Source organism: Acomys russatus, chromosome 8, assembly GCF_903995435.1.
Source record: "Acomys russatus chromosome 8, mAcoRus1.1, whole genome shotgun sequence".
NCBI lineage: Eukaryota > Metazoa > Chordata > Mammalia > Rodentia > Muridae > Acomys > Acomys russatus.
The window spans coordinates 38,881,325-38,896,984 of NC_067144.1; the positions used below are offsets into that span (position 1 = coordinate 38,881,325).

At 40.3% G+C, this 15,660-nt stretch overlaps 1 protein-coding gene across 1 annotated transcript in view; it reads left to right on the forward strand.

Annotated features, from left to right (window-relative positions):
- Window positions 1-432: 432 nt before the first annotated feature.
- The window catches only part of Tomm70 (translocase of outer mitochondrial membrane 70), a 36,043-nt gene continuing 20,815 nt past the window's right edge, over window positions 433-15,660 (forward strand). The window contains exon 1 of the mRNA XM_051150072.1: window positions 433-777. Coding sequence (XP_051006029.1) covers window positions 448-777 — 330 coding nt within the window. The 5' untranslated portion in view covers window positions 433-447. The remainder of the gene's footprint in view (window positions 778-15,660) is intronic.

Below are 15,660 nucleotides of genomic sequence, written 5' to 3' on the forward strand. Positions count from 1 at the left end.
GCCTCTGGGAGCTGTCCTTCGCGCACCCCGAAATCGCTGTCTACAGCGCCCCCTCCTCGCCCCACGGGCGACAGTGCTACAGGTCCTTCCGTCCTGGAGAAGAGGTCAGCTGTCAAGGAAGGCCCAAGACCTCCCAAGTGATTTTAAGCAACCGCCTGCCAAAGGAAATGGAAAGGCTACCCAGAACGCCTGGCGCAAACTCGGCCTTCTGACCCCGGAAGTGATTCTCCCCTGTGCACCCGATAGAGGCGGGCACAGCCGCGAGTCTAGCCCAGCATACCCCGGGCTTCCGGTGACCTCTGGCCCTTTTCTGTCGTCCGCTCCTGCTGCCTGGCGTGCTCGCTCGCGCGTTGCCTCCCTCCACGCTCCCGGCTTCCTCCCCACGCTGCCCGGTGACCGTGGCGCCCGCGACCGGCGCGGCGGCGGCGGCGGCGGAGGACAGTCGTCATGGCCGCCTCTAAGCCCGTGGAGGCGGCGATGGCGGCGGCGGCGGCTGCGCCCGGTTCTGGAAATGGAGTGGGCGGTGGCGGCGGGACTGGGGGCTCGGGCGCGGGGACCCTGCCGCGATGGCACGTGGCGCTGGCCATCGGCGCGCCCCTGTTGCTGGGTGCTGGGGCTGTGTACCTGTGGAGCCGAAGGCGGAGGCGCCGCGAGGCGGGAGGCCGGGGCGACGCCAGCGGCCTGAAGCGAAACAGTGAACGAAAGACCCCGGAGGGCAGGGCCAGTCCGGCCCTGGGCAGCGGCCACCCCGACGGTTCTGGTGACTCCCTGGAAATGGTGAGAAGCCACCCGGACCATAGAGGTGGAAGCGAGCGGATGCAGTTTTTCCTTGACCCGTTGTGCGGGTGAGGGGCCCTCCCACCGGTCGGAAACTGCCCTGTGGCCTCAGAGGACTTTAGAGTCGTTTCTGGTTGTTTTTTTAAAATAGGGAATAGAGTAGCAGCTCGGGACAGGCTGGCTTAGAGATGTTCCTCAGCAAAGGGCAGAATCTTTTGGTTTTCTTCTCGTGACACAGCATTTATCTCTAGCGGTGTATGGGAACATGTACACACATAGTAATTCTGTTAAGCGAAGAAAGGTAAATTTCACGAAAGGATCGGCGTTGTGACGTGAGTTCTTGTGATTACCGAGGCCGGAACTTAGTACTGTTTAATAACTAACAAGCCATTCCTCTTTTGGACTTATTTTCTCCTGAAGGGGAGGATGAGCAATTACAGTGACAAAACTAAGGGGAAAAAAACAACAACTCATTAGGTAGCTTTGTGTATAGGAAATATGCCAGTTTCTTAGGAGTAAAATGGTGGTGCACCCCCCCCCCCCCCCCGCAACACACATACACTTTGGCTGAAAACATCTTAAATGTTTCTCTTTCACCTGGATGTATCCAAGCCTGATAGCACCTCATAGAGCAAATGGTGAAGTGCTTATTTGATCTGGTGATCTGACTAGTAAATCTTTTTGACAAGTTTGACACCTGAGTAGGGAATTGGCACAGCCTGAGATGGAGTAAGAGGGACTTTATCTGGGTCTGGAATTGTACAGTGGTATCACCAGAGTGAATCCGGTTCAGAGAAACTTAAATGGCTCCCAGGAATATGCACAAGTAAATTCCTTATACACGTGCAACCTGTATACAGTTATGGTCATGAGAAAAACTGTATACAGTTAGGTGAATGACAGTCGTTTTCATCCCATCCAGACGGAAGGCACATTGTTCTTTCACTGAGTAGATGCAGAGCAAGCTCTGATGTATAGGGTTAGTGTTTGCCGTGTGCTGGTTCTCTCCTGTGGGGAAATTAAACAGCACATTTCTAACTAGGAGTTACAATGTTGGGGGAACGATGATCTTTGAGAGCTGAGGATATGTCGTTCTAGATTGGCCTGTCCAGCACTGTTATTTTGATGAGGCCAGTTTATCTCACTCTCATCCTAGTAGGCTAAGAGGATTAATCCAGCACTAACAATGTTAAGCCAGAGTTTTTAGGATGAAAGCCTGACCCTGGCAGCTCCAGCAAGCTATGTGGGCCACCCAACCCCAGGAAGCCAGTTACAGAAGATAAGTAATAGTAAAAAGCAGAGATTTGTTTAGTGCAGCCACATTGGAAAGAGGAGTGTATAGAAGGTTCCAGTAACCCCCAAAGTTTGTCTTTAGGTTACTCACAAGAACTTCAAGGTTTAAATAGAGGGAGAATCAGGGCAAGAGGTATGCACAATTAAAAGCAGCTTTGGTCAAGAAGTGGTGTGGTTGGCCTCTGCCTCAGGTCTGATCCTGCAGGAGGAGTGGTGGGAGGGCTCAGTGAAGGGCTCCTAAGGGGATTAGTCTGCTTCCTACAAGATGATTACCTAAGTTCCAGCGTGTGGTGGGCTCAGCATCCAGGATAATTACTCTCATCTGAAGGGTGCTGTGCCCTCTGAAGTTTTGTTCTTCCTGGAATCCAAGGTGACTCGGGGGTGGGGGCAGGGGGAAGGCCAATGACAATGGCTTAACCTCAGTGCATTTAGTTGAGCTGAAGGTGACAGACACAAAATGAATACAGACTTAAGTTTTTGTCCTACTTTTCAGTTACCTTTTGTGCCAAAGTGAGACTTAAAGGCATTTTTAGCAAAAACAGCTTCTAAGTGCCTGTTTCAGAAATGGTTTGATTGGGAGTGCCAGTGAAGGTGGTTGTCATGATTAGCTATTAGTTATTGTTAGTGTTCCCATATATGATATTTATACATGTGAAAGTTTCATATATAAAGTTCCTGTTTAATTTTAATCTGTAATAGTAGATAAATGAAAGTTACATAAAACTTCTTAGTTCTATAGTAGTCATCAATAAGATTGAATTAAAAATAAGGGGAGCTGGCCAGGAGAGGTGGCTCGACAGTTAAGAATGCACACTATTCTTGAAGAAGACAAGAATTTGATTCCCAGCACACATGTCTGACAGCTCATGCCTATAATTCTAGCTCCAAAGGGATCCGTACCTCCAGCCTTCAAGGCTATCTGCACTTGGGTATGTGTGTGTACAGATAATTTAAAATAAGAGTAGTTTTCAATATAAGATTTGCTTGAGCATTACACTGTAGTTTTAGGCACATCCCCTATCCCAGGCATGCTTGTACTATGGTTTTGAAAGAATTAGTAAATTCTCATTTAGAATTTAGATTTCTTTAAATTTTCTTTTCAGTATTGCAGTATTGTTTACAGCAGTACTAATGATTTTCATGTTTATAAATGGCTTATAGTTTTTATAAAGAATAATTTTGATTGACCTGACTTCTGTTGAATTGTCTGTAACTTGAACTGCTTTAAAATGATTTATTACATTTGTTCTAAAACAAAACTGAGTAAAACACTTGTATATACCATTTTCTTACCTTACCATGTAGAATTTAAGAATGTGTTCCTGAAATCTTGCTTGGAATTACTATTGTTTAGCAAGGCAACATTACAAATCTTCATACTTTTTAATGGATATGTATACTCCTAGCTGTCAGTAAACAATACTTTTTTTTTTTTTTTTTTTTTTTTTTGGTTTTTCGAGACAGGGCTTCTCTGTGTAGCCTTGGCTGTCCTAGACTTGCTTTGTAGACCAGGCTGGCCTCGAACTCACAGTGATCCGCCTGACTCTACCTCCCGAGTGCTGGGATTAAAGGTGTGCGCCACCACGCCCAGCTTAACAATACACTTTTATGGCTATTTTTTACTTCAGACATTTTAAAATGATTTTCCTTAGTCATTATGAATGTAACCGACTGTTCATCCTAATTTATATATTACCTGTGGTTAGAGAAACTGCTTTGCATTTGAATAGATTAGCGTTTGTTCCAGCTGAAGGAAAAACTAGGTTTCTGATGCTGTGTTATTTCTCCAGGTGAACAATAACTAACTACATTTTAAGAGGATTAAGGAGTCAGAAAATAAATGTCTTTTCAGGGTTCAGTGTTAGCAGATTGAACGGAAAACCTTTTTCGTTTTGTCTTTGGACTTACGCTTGCCCAAATGTAAAACGAACTAGTGATAGATGTTTATGTGTGTGATGTGGGCCATATCCACTTACCGCTATTTATGTTGGTTTTAAGTAATGAGGATTTCAAGATATCATTAAAGAAAACATCTGGCACTTTATAGTTTAAGTATTAAACCATATTCCATTTAAGCGGTTGTAAAATTTACCAGTGTTCCATCTTATCCACTAGTTTTTTTCAAAATTGAATTACAGATTTTCAAAATTGGATGATTGCTTATTTTATCCATGACATTTCTCACTCTAGATTTGAGCTACCTCAAAGGACTAACAACTGCACGCTAAGCCTGACATCCAAGCTTCACTAATAAATGTGCATTAGTTTAGTAGCAGTATTGACTTCATAAATTTATTAATTTCATAGTTACTTTTTATTCAGTTATGCTTTAAATTCAATATTAAGAGAAAATAGCTCTTAACAGTTGTAACAGTTGTAATAGTTGTAATGTTCAAGGTTTTTAGCCATTATACAGATATCCCACGTAAAGAGTTTGGGAACCATAATTGTTCTCTTTCCCTAAATTCCTTTCTTTAGTCTTTTGTTTTATTTTTACTTACATGTTTGTGTGGGTACAAGTATGGCTATATGCACATGAGTGAAGGTGCTGCTGGAGCTGGGATTAGACGTGTTTGGGAGTCGCTCTACATGGGTGCTGCAACAAAATTCAGGTCCATTAAAAGAGCAGTTGTTTATGCTCTCAAGCTGTCTCCACCACCACACCTAACCCCTCTTTCTTTCTTTTTTTTTTTTTTTTTAAGGCAGTGTCTCACTGTGTAGCCCTGGTCAGACTCAGAGCTTGAGTCCACTTTCCAAGTAGTGAGATTAAAGGCATACACTGTCAGGCCTAACTAACTCTAGTCACTTTAAAAGAAAATTACCATGGATTGCTGGTGACACTCCTATTATAATTAATACTTTTCTTAACATTTAGTAATATTTTACACTGCCCTCTTAATAACTTTTTCTGTTGCTAAGACACATATTCTTCATTTTATCTTTTTAAAATATCATTGATTATTAATATTATCTCCAGTCTCTTCTCCTTTTTTTTTCTTTTAAAAACCTTCATGGTTCTGTTTTAAGAATTTTTCATATTCTACCAGTTTCATGGATGTTAGCCAGACTTTTCACAAGGTCTAATTTAAAGGGAATCTTCAATTGTCTTACAAGTATTTTAGTCTCTTCTCTTTCCTAATCATTTCTTTTCTTAGTTGGAATGTCACACAAAAAGTCCCAAGCAGAACCTTAGGTGTCATCACTATCTCTTACCACTTTTATGTTCTCCATGTCTAATCAGTGAATAAAAGCAGGAATATCATGTCTTAATAGGTGACTAGTCCATCTCCATTGCTATCATTTCTCAACTGAGTGGCTACTGTCATTTATTTATTTATTATTGTTTTAAAATTACAGTCAGCTCTGTCCGTGTTTCCTGCATCCCTGCATCCAACAAATGTCCTGGGGGGACTTGCACAACCATTGAACATGTAGTTTATTTTTCTTACCATTCCCTAGATAACAACACAGTAATGATTTACGTAGCACTTACATTGTACCAGGTAATGAGTATCTAGAGATGACTGAAAGTACACAGGAGAGGGCAGGACATTGTAGCTTGGTTGGTAGAAGGTTTGGTTACCTTAGCTTACACAAAGCCCTTAGTTTGATCCCCAGCACTTCATAAAACTAGGTGTGGTGTGTGCTTATAATCCTAGCACTTAAGAGGTAGAGGAAGGAGGATCAGAGGCTCATGGTTCCATTACATGTGAAGCAGCACATAGAGCTGTAGTCGCAGCTGCTTGACTGGATTACTTGAGCCAGCCTCGGCAAGAAAACATGACTGTCGCTGAAACCCAAGTAATTTGGAAAGACTGTGTAGGGGGTTTGAACAGCCACAGATTTTGGTATGGGCTGAGGAGGTTCTAGAGCTAATCCACTGTGGAGATTGAAGGTCAACTATAGTCTTCTACTTCACTTCCCCTATTAGATTAAATCTCATGAGTCCCACACGCAAAATGACAAAGCTTTTCAATGCAGATAACGTTCTGTTTAACTTGAATGATGTTTCTCCATGGAGTTAATTACTCTGTAAGCTTGCTGTTCTATCTTTCTGCCTGAGTACTGTAATTACAGGACTATGTTACCACAGTCAGCTGCAATTGGCTGTTGATTCCAGTCTTTGGATGGTCTGTGAACATTCTCACATACTCCTTGTAAAAGACACACTGGTGAGGACATCTCACCTTTTCCGGATCCTTGCCTATATGATTGCATAATTCCCTAGGCTGTGGCACTTATGCGGTACTAGAGTTTCTTTTTTTTTTTTTTTCTGGGTTTCTAATATATTTTTTTAAATTTACATTTTTATTGTATTTTAAAAACATATACATTTATATTATTACACATGAATAAGATAAACTACAAACAGCAGGAAGAACTATCCTGGATTATGTAAATGTTATTGATAGTGTTTTGGCTACTTGTATTTGGCAAACTTGAAGTAAACATCTTTCCTATCTTGGTGAGACTAAAATTCTGAATGAAAATCAATATCTATCACATCTCATCACTGTTAACTTAAAACCTCTATCTAGACCTAAAAACATCTTAACCCCTAACCAACTAAGCTTCATTGTAAGACTAAACTATCTAGTCTTCAACCCCGTCAGAAACTCGAGAAGGAATAAAACTTAATTACCTGAGTATGCCAAGAGTGCAGGTTAGCAGCTTCCAAAATAAAAAATGACAGACAGTTTACTACCTGAACAGTCACCCAAAATTCTCTATAACATTGGAGCATCATTTTCAGCCTTCTGGCCCAATATATCTGACAGACATTTGTGAGGCAGGAACTATTGAGGACTTGCGTAGCCTGACCTGGCAGAGTTTGGCCGCGAACTCTGCCTGCATCCAAGCTTGCCCATTTTTTGGCAGAATTCTGTCTGGTAGAAACAAGGACGTTTTGCCCAGTGGCTAGTTTGCCACCTTTGAAGCCATCTTCATAAGGAAGTTCTTCTTTGAGGTAAGCTGGGTATTGCCAGGAGTTAACCTGTCTTGTTGTCAAAGAATCTTTAGAATAATAAAAACATCTTTAAATGCCATATTCAGTAGATCTCTGAGACTTTTGAAGACTTTAAGTAACTATTTTACCTTCTATCTATAGAATCATATCTATCTGTTAGACCTAGGATATATATTCCTTGATAAAAGTAGACTAGTAATTCACATGACCATGATTTGATCAACTAACAGATAGCTTGTATTAATTATCCTACACAGCCTGCAATACCACTTTCAAGGTAATGGAAGTAAACCTTATATTATAATTGAGTTGGATGGGTCCAATACCTCATGTTAGAGTAGAAATATATATATATGTGTATGTGTGAAGAATAATCTTAAATTTGAATTCTATGCCAACATATCAATATTAAACTTATTTTCCATCAAAATACAAAATTCTATACCAATGAATTAAAAATAACATTTGTGAGTAACAAGGCCTTAAGTTGAGGAGTAGATCCAATAATCTACTTTTTGTTCTATCATTCCTATATATTTCTGTATGTCCCTTTATTTCTTTCCATCGCCTGTCTCCTTATCTAGGAGGTACTAGAGTTTCTTATTTCTGCTTTTGATACTTGAACCTGTTTACTCTGGAGTCTGCTCTATTTTATTTTATTTTGTTTTGTTTTTGTTTTTTTGTTTGTTTGTTTTGAGACAGGGTTTTATTTTGGTTTTTCAAGACAGGGTTTCTCTGTTATCTTGGCTGTCTTAGACTGGCTTTGTAGACCGGGCTGGCCAGGAACTCACAGCGATCCTCCTGCCACCATGCCCGGCCCGACATTTGTTTCTTATTTGACAAGTTTTAATGCCTAGCCATGCTTGTTGAAGAGAGAAAAGACATGTTCAGTGCTTTTCATTGTTTCCTAAATGTATAGCCTGAGGTACTTGCTTTTGATTGTGTTTTATCCCACTTGGCTGTGTATGTAGTTGCTGTTCCTTGGACTGATAATTTTGTCAGCTATGTGTTTCCTCTTTCTTGATTTTGGATTTTCTAGACAAGGTTTCTCTGTGTAGCTTTGGCTGTCATGGACTCGTTTTGTAGACCAGGCAGGCCTCGAACTTACAGAGATCCCAAGTGTTGGAATTACATGGGTGTGCCACTGCACCTGGCACTTAAGTGTTTCTTATGTAGATTCGAATTTCAGTACTTGATTAGTAGTAATTAATTTGATAAGTGGCCATTTACTTGTTTTCTATACAGGCGTGTAGCATGTTCCTTCAGGATTGAGACTACCCCGTTGGTTGTTGTATAACTGTCCCTGTGCCTAAAAGGATTGGCGCTAGGGATATCCAAATCTATGACGCTTGAGTGCCTTATTTATGTGTGTGTGCTTGTATAAAGTATACATCATACTTGATATGATACTCATGCTGAAGACATCTCGACATTTCTGTCATACCTAGTGCACAGTAGATGTTAGGTAAATATTTTTGGAATAATAAAACAAAAGTATGTATGTGTAATACAGATTCAAGGTCTGATACAGATCCATTTTAGGCCTAATATATATCAACAGCATATATGTCACAACATATACCGACTGTAGAGTTCTTTGTTGTTATTGTTTTCTCCCTTGGAATATTTTCATTCCACAGTTTGTTGGATTCATGGATATGGAGGGCCAAATGCTTAGTGATGAATTTGGGGCTTGGAGAATGTATGACTCAGAAGGTAATGTGCTTACTGATAAAGTATGAGCTCAGATTCCTAGGCTCTGTAGAAGGCAGTTGTAGACCCTCCCACTGAGGGAGCAGAGGCAGATGCATCCATCCTGCGGCCTCATTGGCCAGCCTGTCTAGGCAAAACTGGTATCAGGTTCAGTGAGAGACACTATCTCCAAGCAGCTGAGGGTGATACCCCAACATCAAACACACAACAGAGTGAACTAAATTATACTTTCCTGGAAAAAAGAAAAAGATCTGATTGTGCTGGTGGTTCTATCTGTATGGAATAAGTCTGTAGTGATCATCATACCTAAGTGTTTCCTTGTTCAGCTCCAGTGCATAAGCATCAGGTATTTTCTTTGTTTCATTTTGTTTTGTTTTTGGCTTGTGTGTGCAGGCAGGCAAATGGATGGGAATTGTAAGTGTTCTTTTGATGAAGATTCTTACTTTTCATAAGGCATCCTTCATAAAAACAAGCCAGCTATGCCATCCATACAGTGTGGAAGTAACATGTTGTTAAGTCAAATCCGTGGAGCTTGAATTCTGCCTTGGACATATTTTTAATTTTGTCGGGTTTTTGTGCATAGAATGAGACTGAGTGCACGGCTTTAGGTGCTCCTCTTATGTCTTTAGGATGGAGCTCTTATGTCTTTAGGATAGAGCTCTTATGTCTTTAGGTACACCTCTTATGTCTTTAGGATGGAGCTCCTATGTCTTTAGGTGCTCCTCTTATGGCTTTAGGTGCTCCTCTTATGGCTTTAGGATGGAGCTCTTATGTCTTTAGGTGCTCCTCTTATGTCTTTAGGAAAGAGCTCTTAAGGCTTTAGGTGCACCTCTTATGTCTTTAGGATGGAGCTCCTATGTCTTTAGGTGCTCCTCTTATGGCTTTAGGTGCTCCTCTTATGGCTTTAGGATGGAGCTCTTATGTCTTTAGGTGCTCCTCTTATGTCTTTAGGATGGAGCTCCTATGTCTTTAGGTGCTCCTCTTATGTCTTTAGGATGGAGCTCTCATGTCTTTAGGATGGAGCTCTTATGTTCTTTAGGTGCTCCTCTTATGTCTTTAGGATAGAGCTCTTATGTCTTTAGGTACACCTCTTATGTCTTTAGGATGGAGCTCCTATGTCTTTAGGTGCTCCTCTTATGGCTTTAGGTGCTCCTCTTATGGCTTTAGGTGCTCCTCTTATGGCTTTAGGATGGAGCTCTTATGTCTTTAGGTGCTCCTCTTATGCCTTTAGGATGGAGCTCTTAAGAACATGTCATAAACAGTTCTGACAGTAACTGATAACTTGCTTCATGCATCATTTCCACGATCCTCTCTTAAGTTTTGGATCCAGACATTTGTTGGATTGATTTATCAGAATCACATTGCCACAACTGCTGGTGATTAGTCATTGTGAGAAGGAACTTACTCAAATCTGGGGTAGAAAATGCTGAATTTTGGAATTTTAAGTAATTGATAGTATAACATGATGGGGCAAAGAAACATTCTTAGTTACTTGTGTTCTCTCCAGTATTCACAGAGATTAAATGTATGTCCTTGTATTGCCCTCTTTGAGGAAAGAATACATATGACTTAGTCTCTTCAGACTGTATTCTTCTAAGGGACTGAGGGGGGTTTGTTTTGTTTTGTTTTCCTATTTACTTATTTTTATGTGCATTGGTATTCTGCCTGCATGTCTGTGTGAGGGTGGATCTAGAGCTACAGACAGTTGTAAGCTGCCATAAGGGTGCTGGGAATTGAACTCAGGTTCTTTGGAAGAGCAGCCAGTGCTCTTAACCATTGAGCCATCTCTCCAGCCCTTTAGTTTTGTGTTTTAATATTAAATGAGGATTGCCAAAGTGGCTGAACTGGCCACCTTTCTAATGGTTATCAAGTGATGTTGTATGGGCTAGCTTGTGGTGAGATTAACGTTTGTGTGTACATGCACACACACACACACGTGGCTGCGAAGGTTAGAGGTCAACTTTGGGTTTCACTTCTCAGAAGCCAATCTACCATGTTTCTTTTCTTTTTTTCTTAAGATTTATTTTTTATTATTATGTATACAAGTGCTCTAGCTGCATGTACACCTGCATGCCAGAAGAGGGCATAGATGGTTGTGAGCCACCATGTGGTTGCTGGGAATTGAACTTGGGACCTCTGCAAGAGCAGCAACTGCTCTTAACTGCTGAGCCATCTCTCTGGCCCATCTACCATGTTTCCTGATACAGGTTCTCTCACTGGGACCTGGGACTCTGATTACACTAAGGTGGCTGGCCAGCCAGGAAGCCCCAGGGAGTCTCCTGTCTCTGACTCCCCACTTCTGGGATTACGCAAGTACCAGCATGCTCTCTGTGACTGAGCCACGAAGATTAATGTTCTTTAAACCTGCCAGAGTTGCATGTGTAAGGCTAGGATGTAATGAAACTCATTGTGATAAAAGACTCATACAAACTTAATTACAAAGTTTATAGCACTCCAGAAAGACTACCAAATCAAGTTGCTTCCAGTAATGTTAAGTGACCTTGTGGTTTCTTTTAGTAACTTTGGTAGCTTTTCAGTAGACCAGTAGGCTACATTTAAAAAACTGAACTAGCTTCTCATGCTGCTCCCATTATGTTTGAGATCTTGTCTTCACCTCTCATTTGTGAAAACATTTTCAAAATTGTTTTGAGGTGGTATTTTTTCTAATTCTTATTTTAATTCTAAAAGTATTTAGTGTAACTTAAGAGAGTAGACAGTGAAGGACTTACCTTTGAAAAGTAATACAAAAAAGATTTCTGTGGGGTGGAATTAAAACTTCTTGTATTAAAACAATGATTATAATGTTTATTAAGGTCTTCTCTTTTCCCTCAGTACGTTTAATTTTTGTCTGAGGAGCCTAGTTTGGGTGTGGCACAAGGCTAGTGTCTGTTGATTTCCAGGGTTTTTTTTTGTGATAAATTCTATTGTGTACAAAAAGGTAGCTTTTCACTACTATGTTGTGTTGCCATTTTTCTCTGCATTTTTATTGAGGAAAAGCTATGGATCAAAAAATAATGGGAGTTGAGGTAATCAGAAGGTGAAATGATGTTAGTCGACCTGGTGCTACGCCCAGTTGTAATTAGGGGGCTGTCCACAGTGGAGAAGCAGAGGGATCATAATGGAGAGCTTGCCAGTTCGTTTGCCTATGTAATTGTATTCTTTTTCAACTGTCTTCAGAATACCATTTATTTCCAGTAGTACAATAAGGGAATTAAGTAGACTTAAGAAATCAGGATAATTTTAAAAGGAAATTATTATTATAAAACTTAAATGAGGGGCTGGAGAGATGGCATTTGTTGCTCTTATTGAAAGGACCTGGGTTCAATTATTAGTGACTAATAACCATATCTTATTCCAGTTCCAGAAGACTGATAACTTTTTTTTTTTTTTTTTTTTGCCTTATGTGGTGCATAGACATACATGCATGCCACACACCCATACACATAAAATTAAATAGCCAACTGAAATTCAGTTTGTGGGGCTTAGCACATTTAGACTCTGTCCTCTTTCTTAGAAATCTGTACCCCTTTGTCCAGATTCCTCTCCATCCTCTGTCAATCCCAGCTCTAGCTGCCCCTCCCCACATTCTGTAGTTTTGTTCAGACTTAGACGGCAGTGGTAAGAAGAGCTCATTACCTACTTGTGCCAGTGAACAGAAAGGGTCTGTGCTTTGGCCAGTGAGTGCTCTTTTTATTTAATCTGGAAATCTGTAGTTAAAATACTGAATAACTGAAATATGCTGATAGTTATGCCACATTTTTTCTGCATAAATAGCCCCTAATGCTTTAGGGTATTAGGTAAGTTTCTGGTGACTCAGAAACAATGAAAATTTACTGTGCTAAATAGTGTTTTCTTTCATTTTTATTTACTATCAAAGGCAGTCAAGATTGTTTATTTTAAAGTTTTATTAAGCACAAAGATCGATAATACAAATTGTACCTTTGTCAATAGAACTATGTTCCATCTGCAGCTTTTTACAGTGTTCTTCAGCTCCTGTTCTTTTGTGTTATAGTGTCTTTGATAGTGCCTATTTTTTCCTTTCTAAGATGTTGCTGTGTCATTTTGCTTTAAGTCATCTATTTAGGTAGCATTTACTTTTACCTTTAAACAATTTGAAAATCAATCAGACTCATCTTTTCACATTTATTGTTGCTGATTAGTGTGATGACTATGGCTCTTGTGCCATTTTTCCTTCCTGTTTAAATCCTTCATTCATCTGCTCTAGGTTCATTTTAGCACTAATACTGTTGTGTCTATGTTGTGTTTAACTTGAGGCACTAGTTTGTCAAATTACAGAATTTTACATTGAACGTCTTGCTTCAGGGCTTTGAGATTATTGGTTAATAGGAACTAATGTTGACAGTTTGTACCTGATTTGTTATTTTTCGTCTATGGGTAATCTGATTTTCTTTTCTACTTAAATATTTTTGGGATTTTTGCTGTAAATTTCAGCATAACATATTTTTTGGGTTTTTTTTTTTTTCCTGTGTAACAGAGCCCTAGCTATGCTGTACTTACTTCATAGACCAGGCTGACCTTGAACTAACAGAGATCCACCAGCCTTTGCCTCCAAGTGTTGGGATTAAGGCATGCACAACAACCATCAAGCATAATGTGTTGGAAAGTTTGTGGTGTTTGTTTTTGTTTTTGTTTTTTTGTTTTTTTGTTTTTTTTTGGTTTTTTGAGACAGGGTTTCTCTGTGTAGCCTTGGCTGTCCTGGACTCACTTTGTAGACCAGGCTGGCCTCTGCCTCCCGAGTGCTGGGATTAAAGGCGTGCGCCACCACACCGGCTCTGTGGTGTTTGTTTTTTTAATATTTTCTTATACTCTTTTAAACTATGTCTTTACTTCTATAACCTTGTTGGATAGAGTTGGAACTTATTTTCTTCAAACTTCTCACCCCTGTCCTGTTTTCATTGCATTCTGAAAGCTTCCTTGGTCACACCTTGTACTTAATTTGTTCCTTAGCTGTGTTTGTTGTAATACAGCCCCTTTTAAATTAGTTATAATAATTCTCTTTTTTTCCTTTCAAGGTGTCTAATTGAGGAGTGTAGGCATTTTATAGTTCAGTGGTAGAATTTGTGCTTTGCATGTAAAAGGCCCTGAGTTTGGCCCCAGCAGCTTCTCCCCATCTGCTCTCATTTGCAGTTCAGTTTTGTTTGTTTGATTGATTGTTTGCTTTTTGTTTTCTATTGGAATAATAGTTTTCTGTTTGAGTTGGGTGACCCTCTTTGTGCATTGACCTTCTTTCAGTGTTAGCACTTCTCTCCCCTCTCACCCCACCTACCCCTATCCCCCCCCCCCACTCCCCCACCCCCTGAGACAGGGTCTCCGTGTAGCTTTGGCTGTCCTGGACTCACTTTATAGACCAGGTTGACCTCGAATTCACGGAGATCTGCCTGCCTCTGCCTTCCGGGATTACAGGTATGCACCACCACACCTGGCTAGCAGTTCCTCTTTGTGTGGTGCTTTGGAAAGAGGACCGTCCTCCCTTCAGAATGACACAGCCATATTGCAGTCTGACTTGTGCTTTTTTTCCAATAGAGAAAAGGGGATTAATGAGGCTATCCTAAGTGCAAGCTATACAGTTATCACCCTGATGGTTGTCTTCCAAATGCCACACAAGGGTTTTATTCTTCCTTCTTTCCTTCCTTCCTTCCTTCTTTCCTTTCTTCCCAGGTTTTTTTTTTTTTTTTTTTACTTTGTTTCTTTTTTCATGTCAGGGTTTCTCTGTGTAGCTCTGTCTATCCTGGAACTTGCTCAGTAGACTAGGCTGGCTTCCAGCTCATAGATCAATCTGCCTCTGCCTCCCAAACACTGGCATTAAAGGCATGTCTTTACTTGTTGGTTCCAGCATGTTTTCATAGTCCCATGAATATGCCTCCCACCAAAAAATCATAAGGTTTTAAGTAAGCTTATGTTTGGCTGCATTCCTTGCTATCCTAGGATACTTGAGGCCTAGGCTGTAGGTGGGATATTTCTATAACCTATTTATCTTTAAAATATGTTTCATGTTTGCTATCTGACTTATACAGGGAAGCTTTTAGAAGCTGAATAAATCTGTTGACAAATGGAAGATTTTTATTCATCTATTAGTGTTCTTGGTTCCTTTTAGCCTACATCTTGGTTTTAAAAATACATATATTTCTTGCTAGCATTGTCTAGCTTAAATTGTTATGTTTTTATGAATAATAGTTTGAGTTACACATAAATCTTTCTTTGTACACTGTACTAGAAATAACAACAACAACAATAAAACCCTATCACTATGACGATGCTAAAGAGCAACATAGAGTAAGCAGGAGCTTGCTAGCATGTGGGAAGCCCTGGGTTTGACTCCTAGTACCTTCAAAAGAAAATAGAATGGTAGAAATGTTTCCAGCCATTGTCAAAGTCCTCCACCTTGACATGACCCTATCATCTTGGTGATAACGACCCTTGCCTGCCAGAGTTGCCTTTACTATGACATAACCAATAATAAACACAATAATAATTTTGAGAGAGACCAGTTATTGTTCTCTTGGCTTGCTTTACCTACCATTGTCTACCCCTTCTGCTTTGGTGTAAGGATCCTTCTTGCTACTGCCCAAAATAGGAAGTTCAGGATCTGTTGGCCTCACCCCCCCCCCCCCCCCCCCCCCCCCGTTGTTGCTATTTGCTTTTGAATCTTTCTCTTTAGCCTACATTGGCTTTGAACTCTTGCCTTAGACTTTTTATTGCTAGGATTACAAGTTTGTGCTACCACACTCAGCTATGGTGACTGGTTTCATAGACTTGAAACTAGATTTTTCCAAAACAAGGGGTTTAAATTATCTCAGCTGAGAAACAACCCATATGGTTGGCAAAATTAAAATGACCACTTCTAATGTTGTCAGAAATGATAGAGAGATGACACATTAATGTGTTAGTCT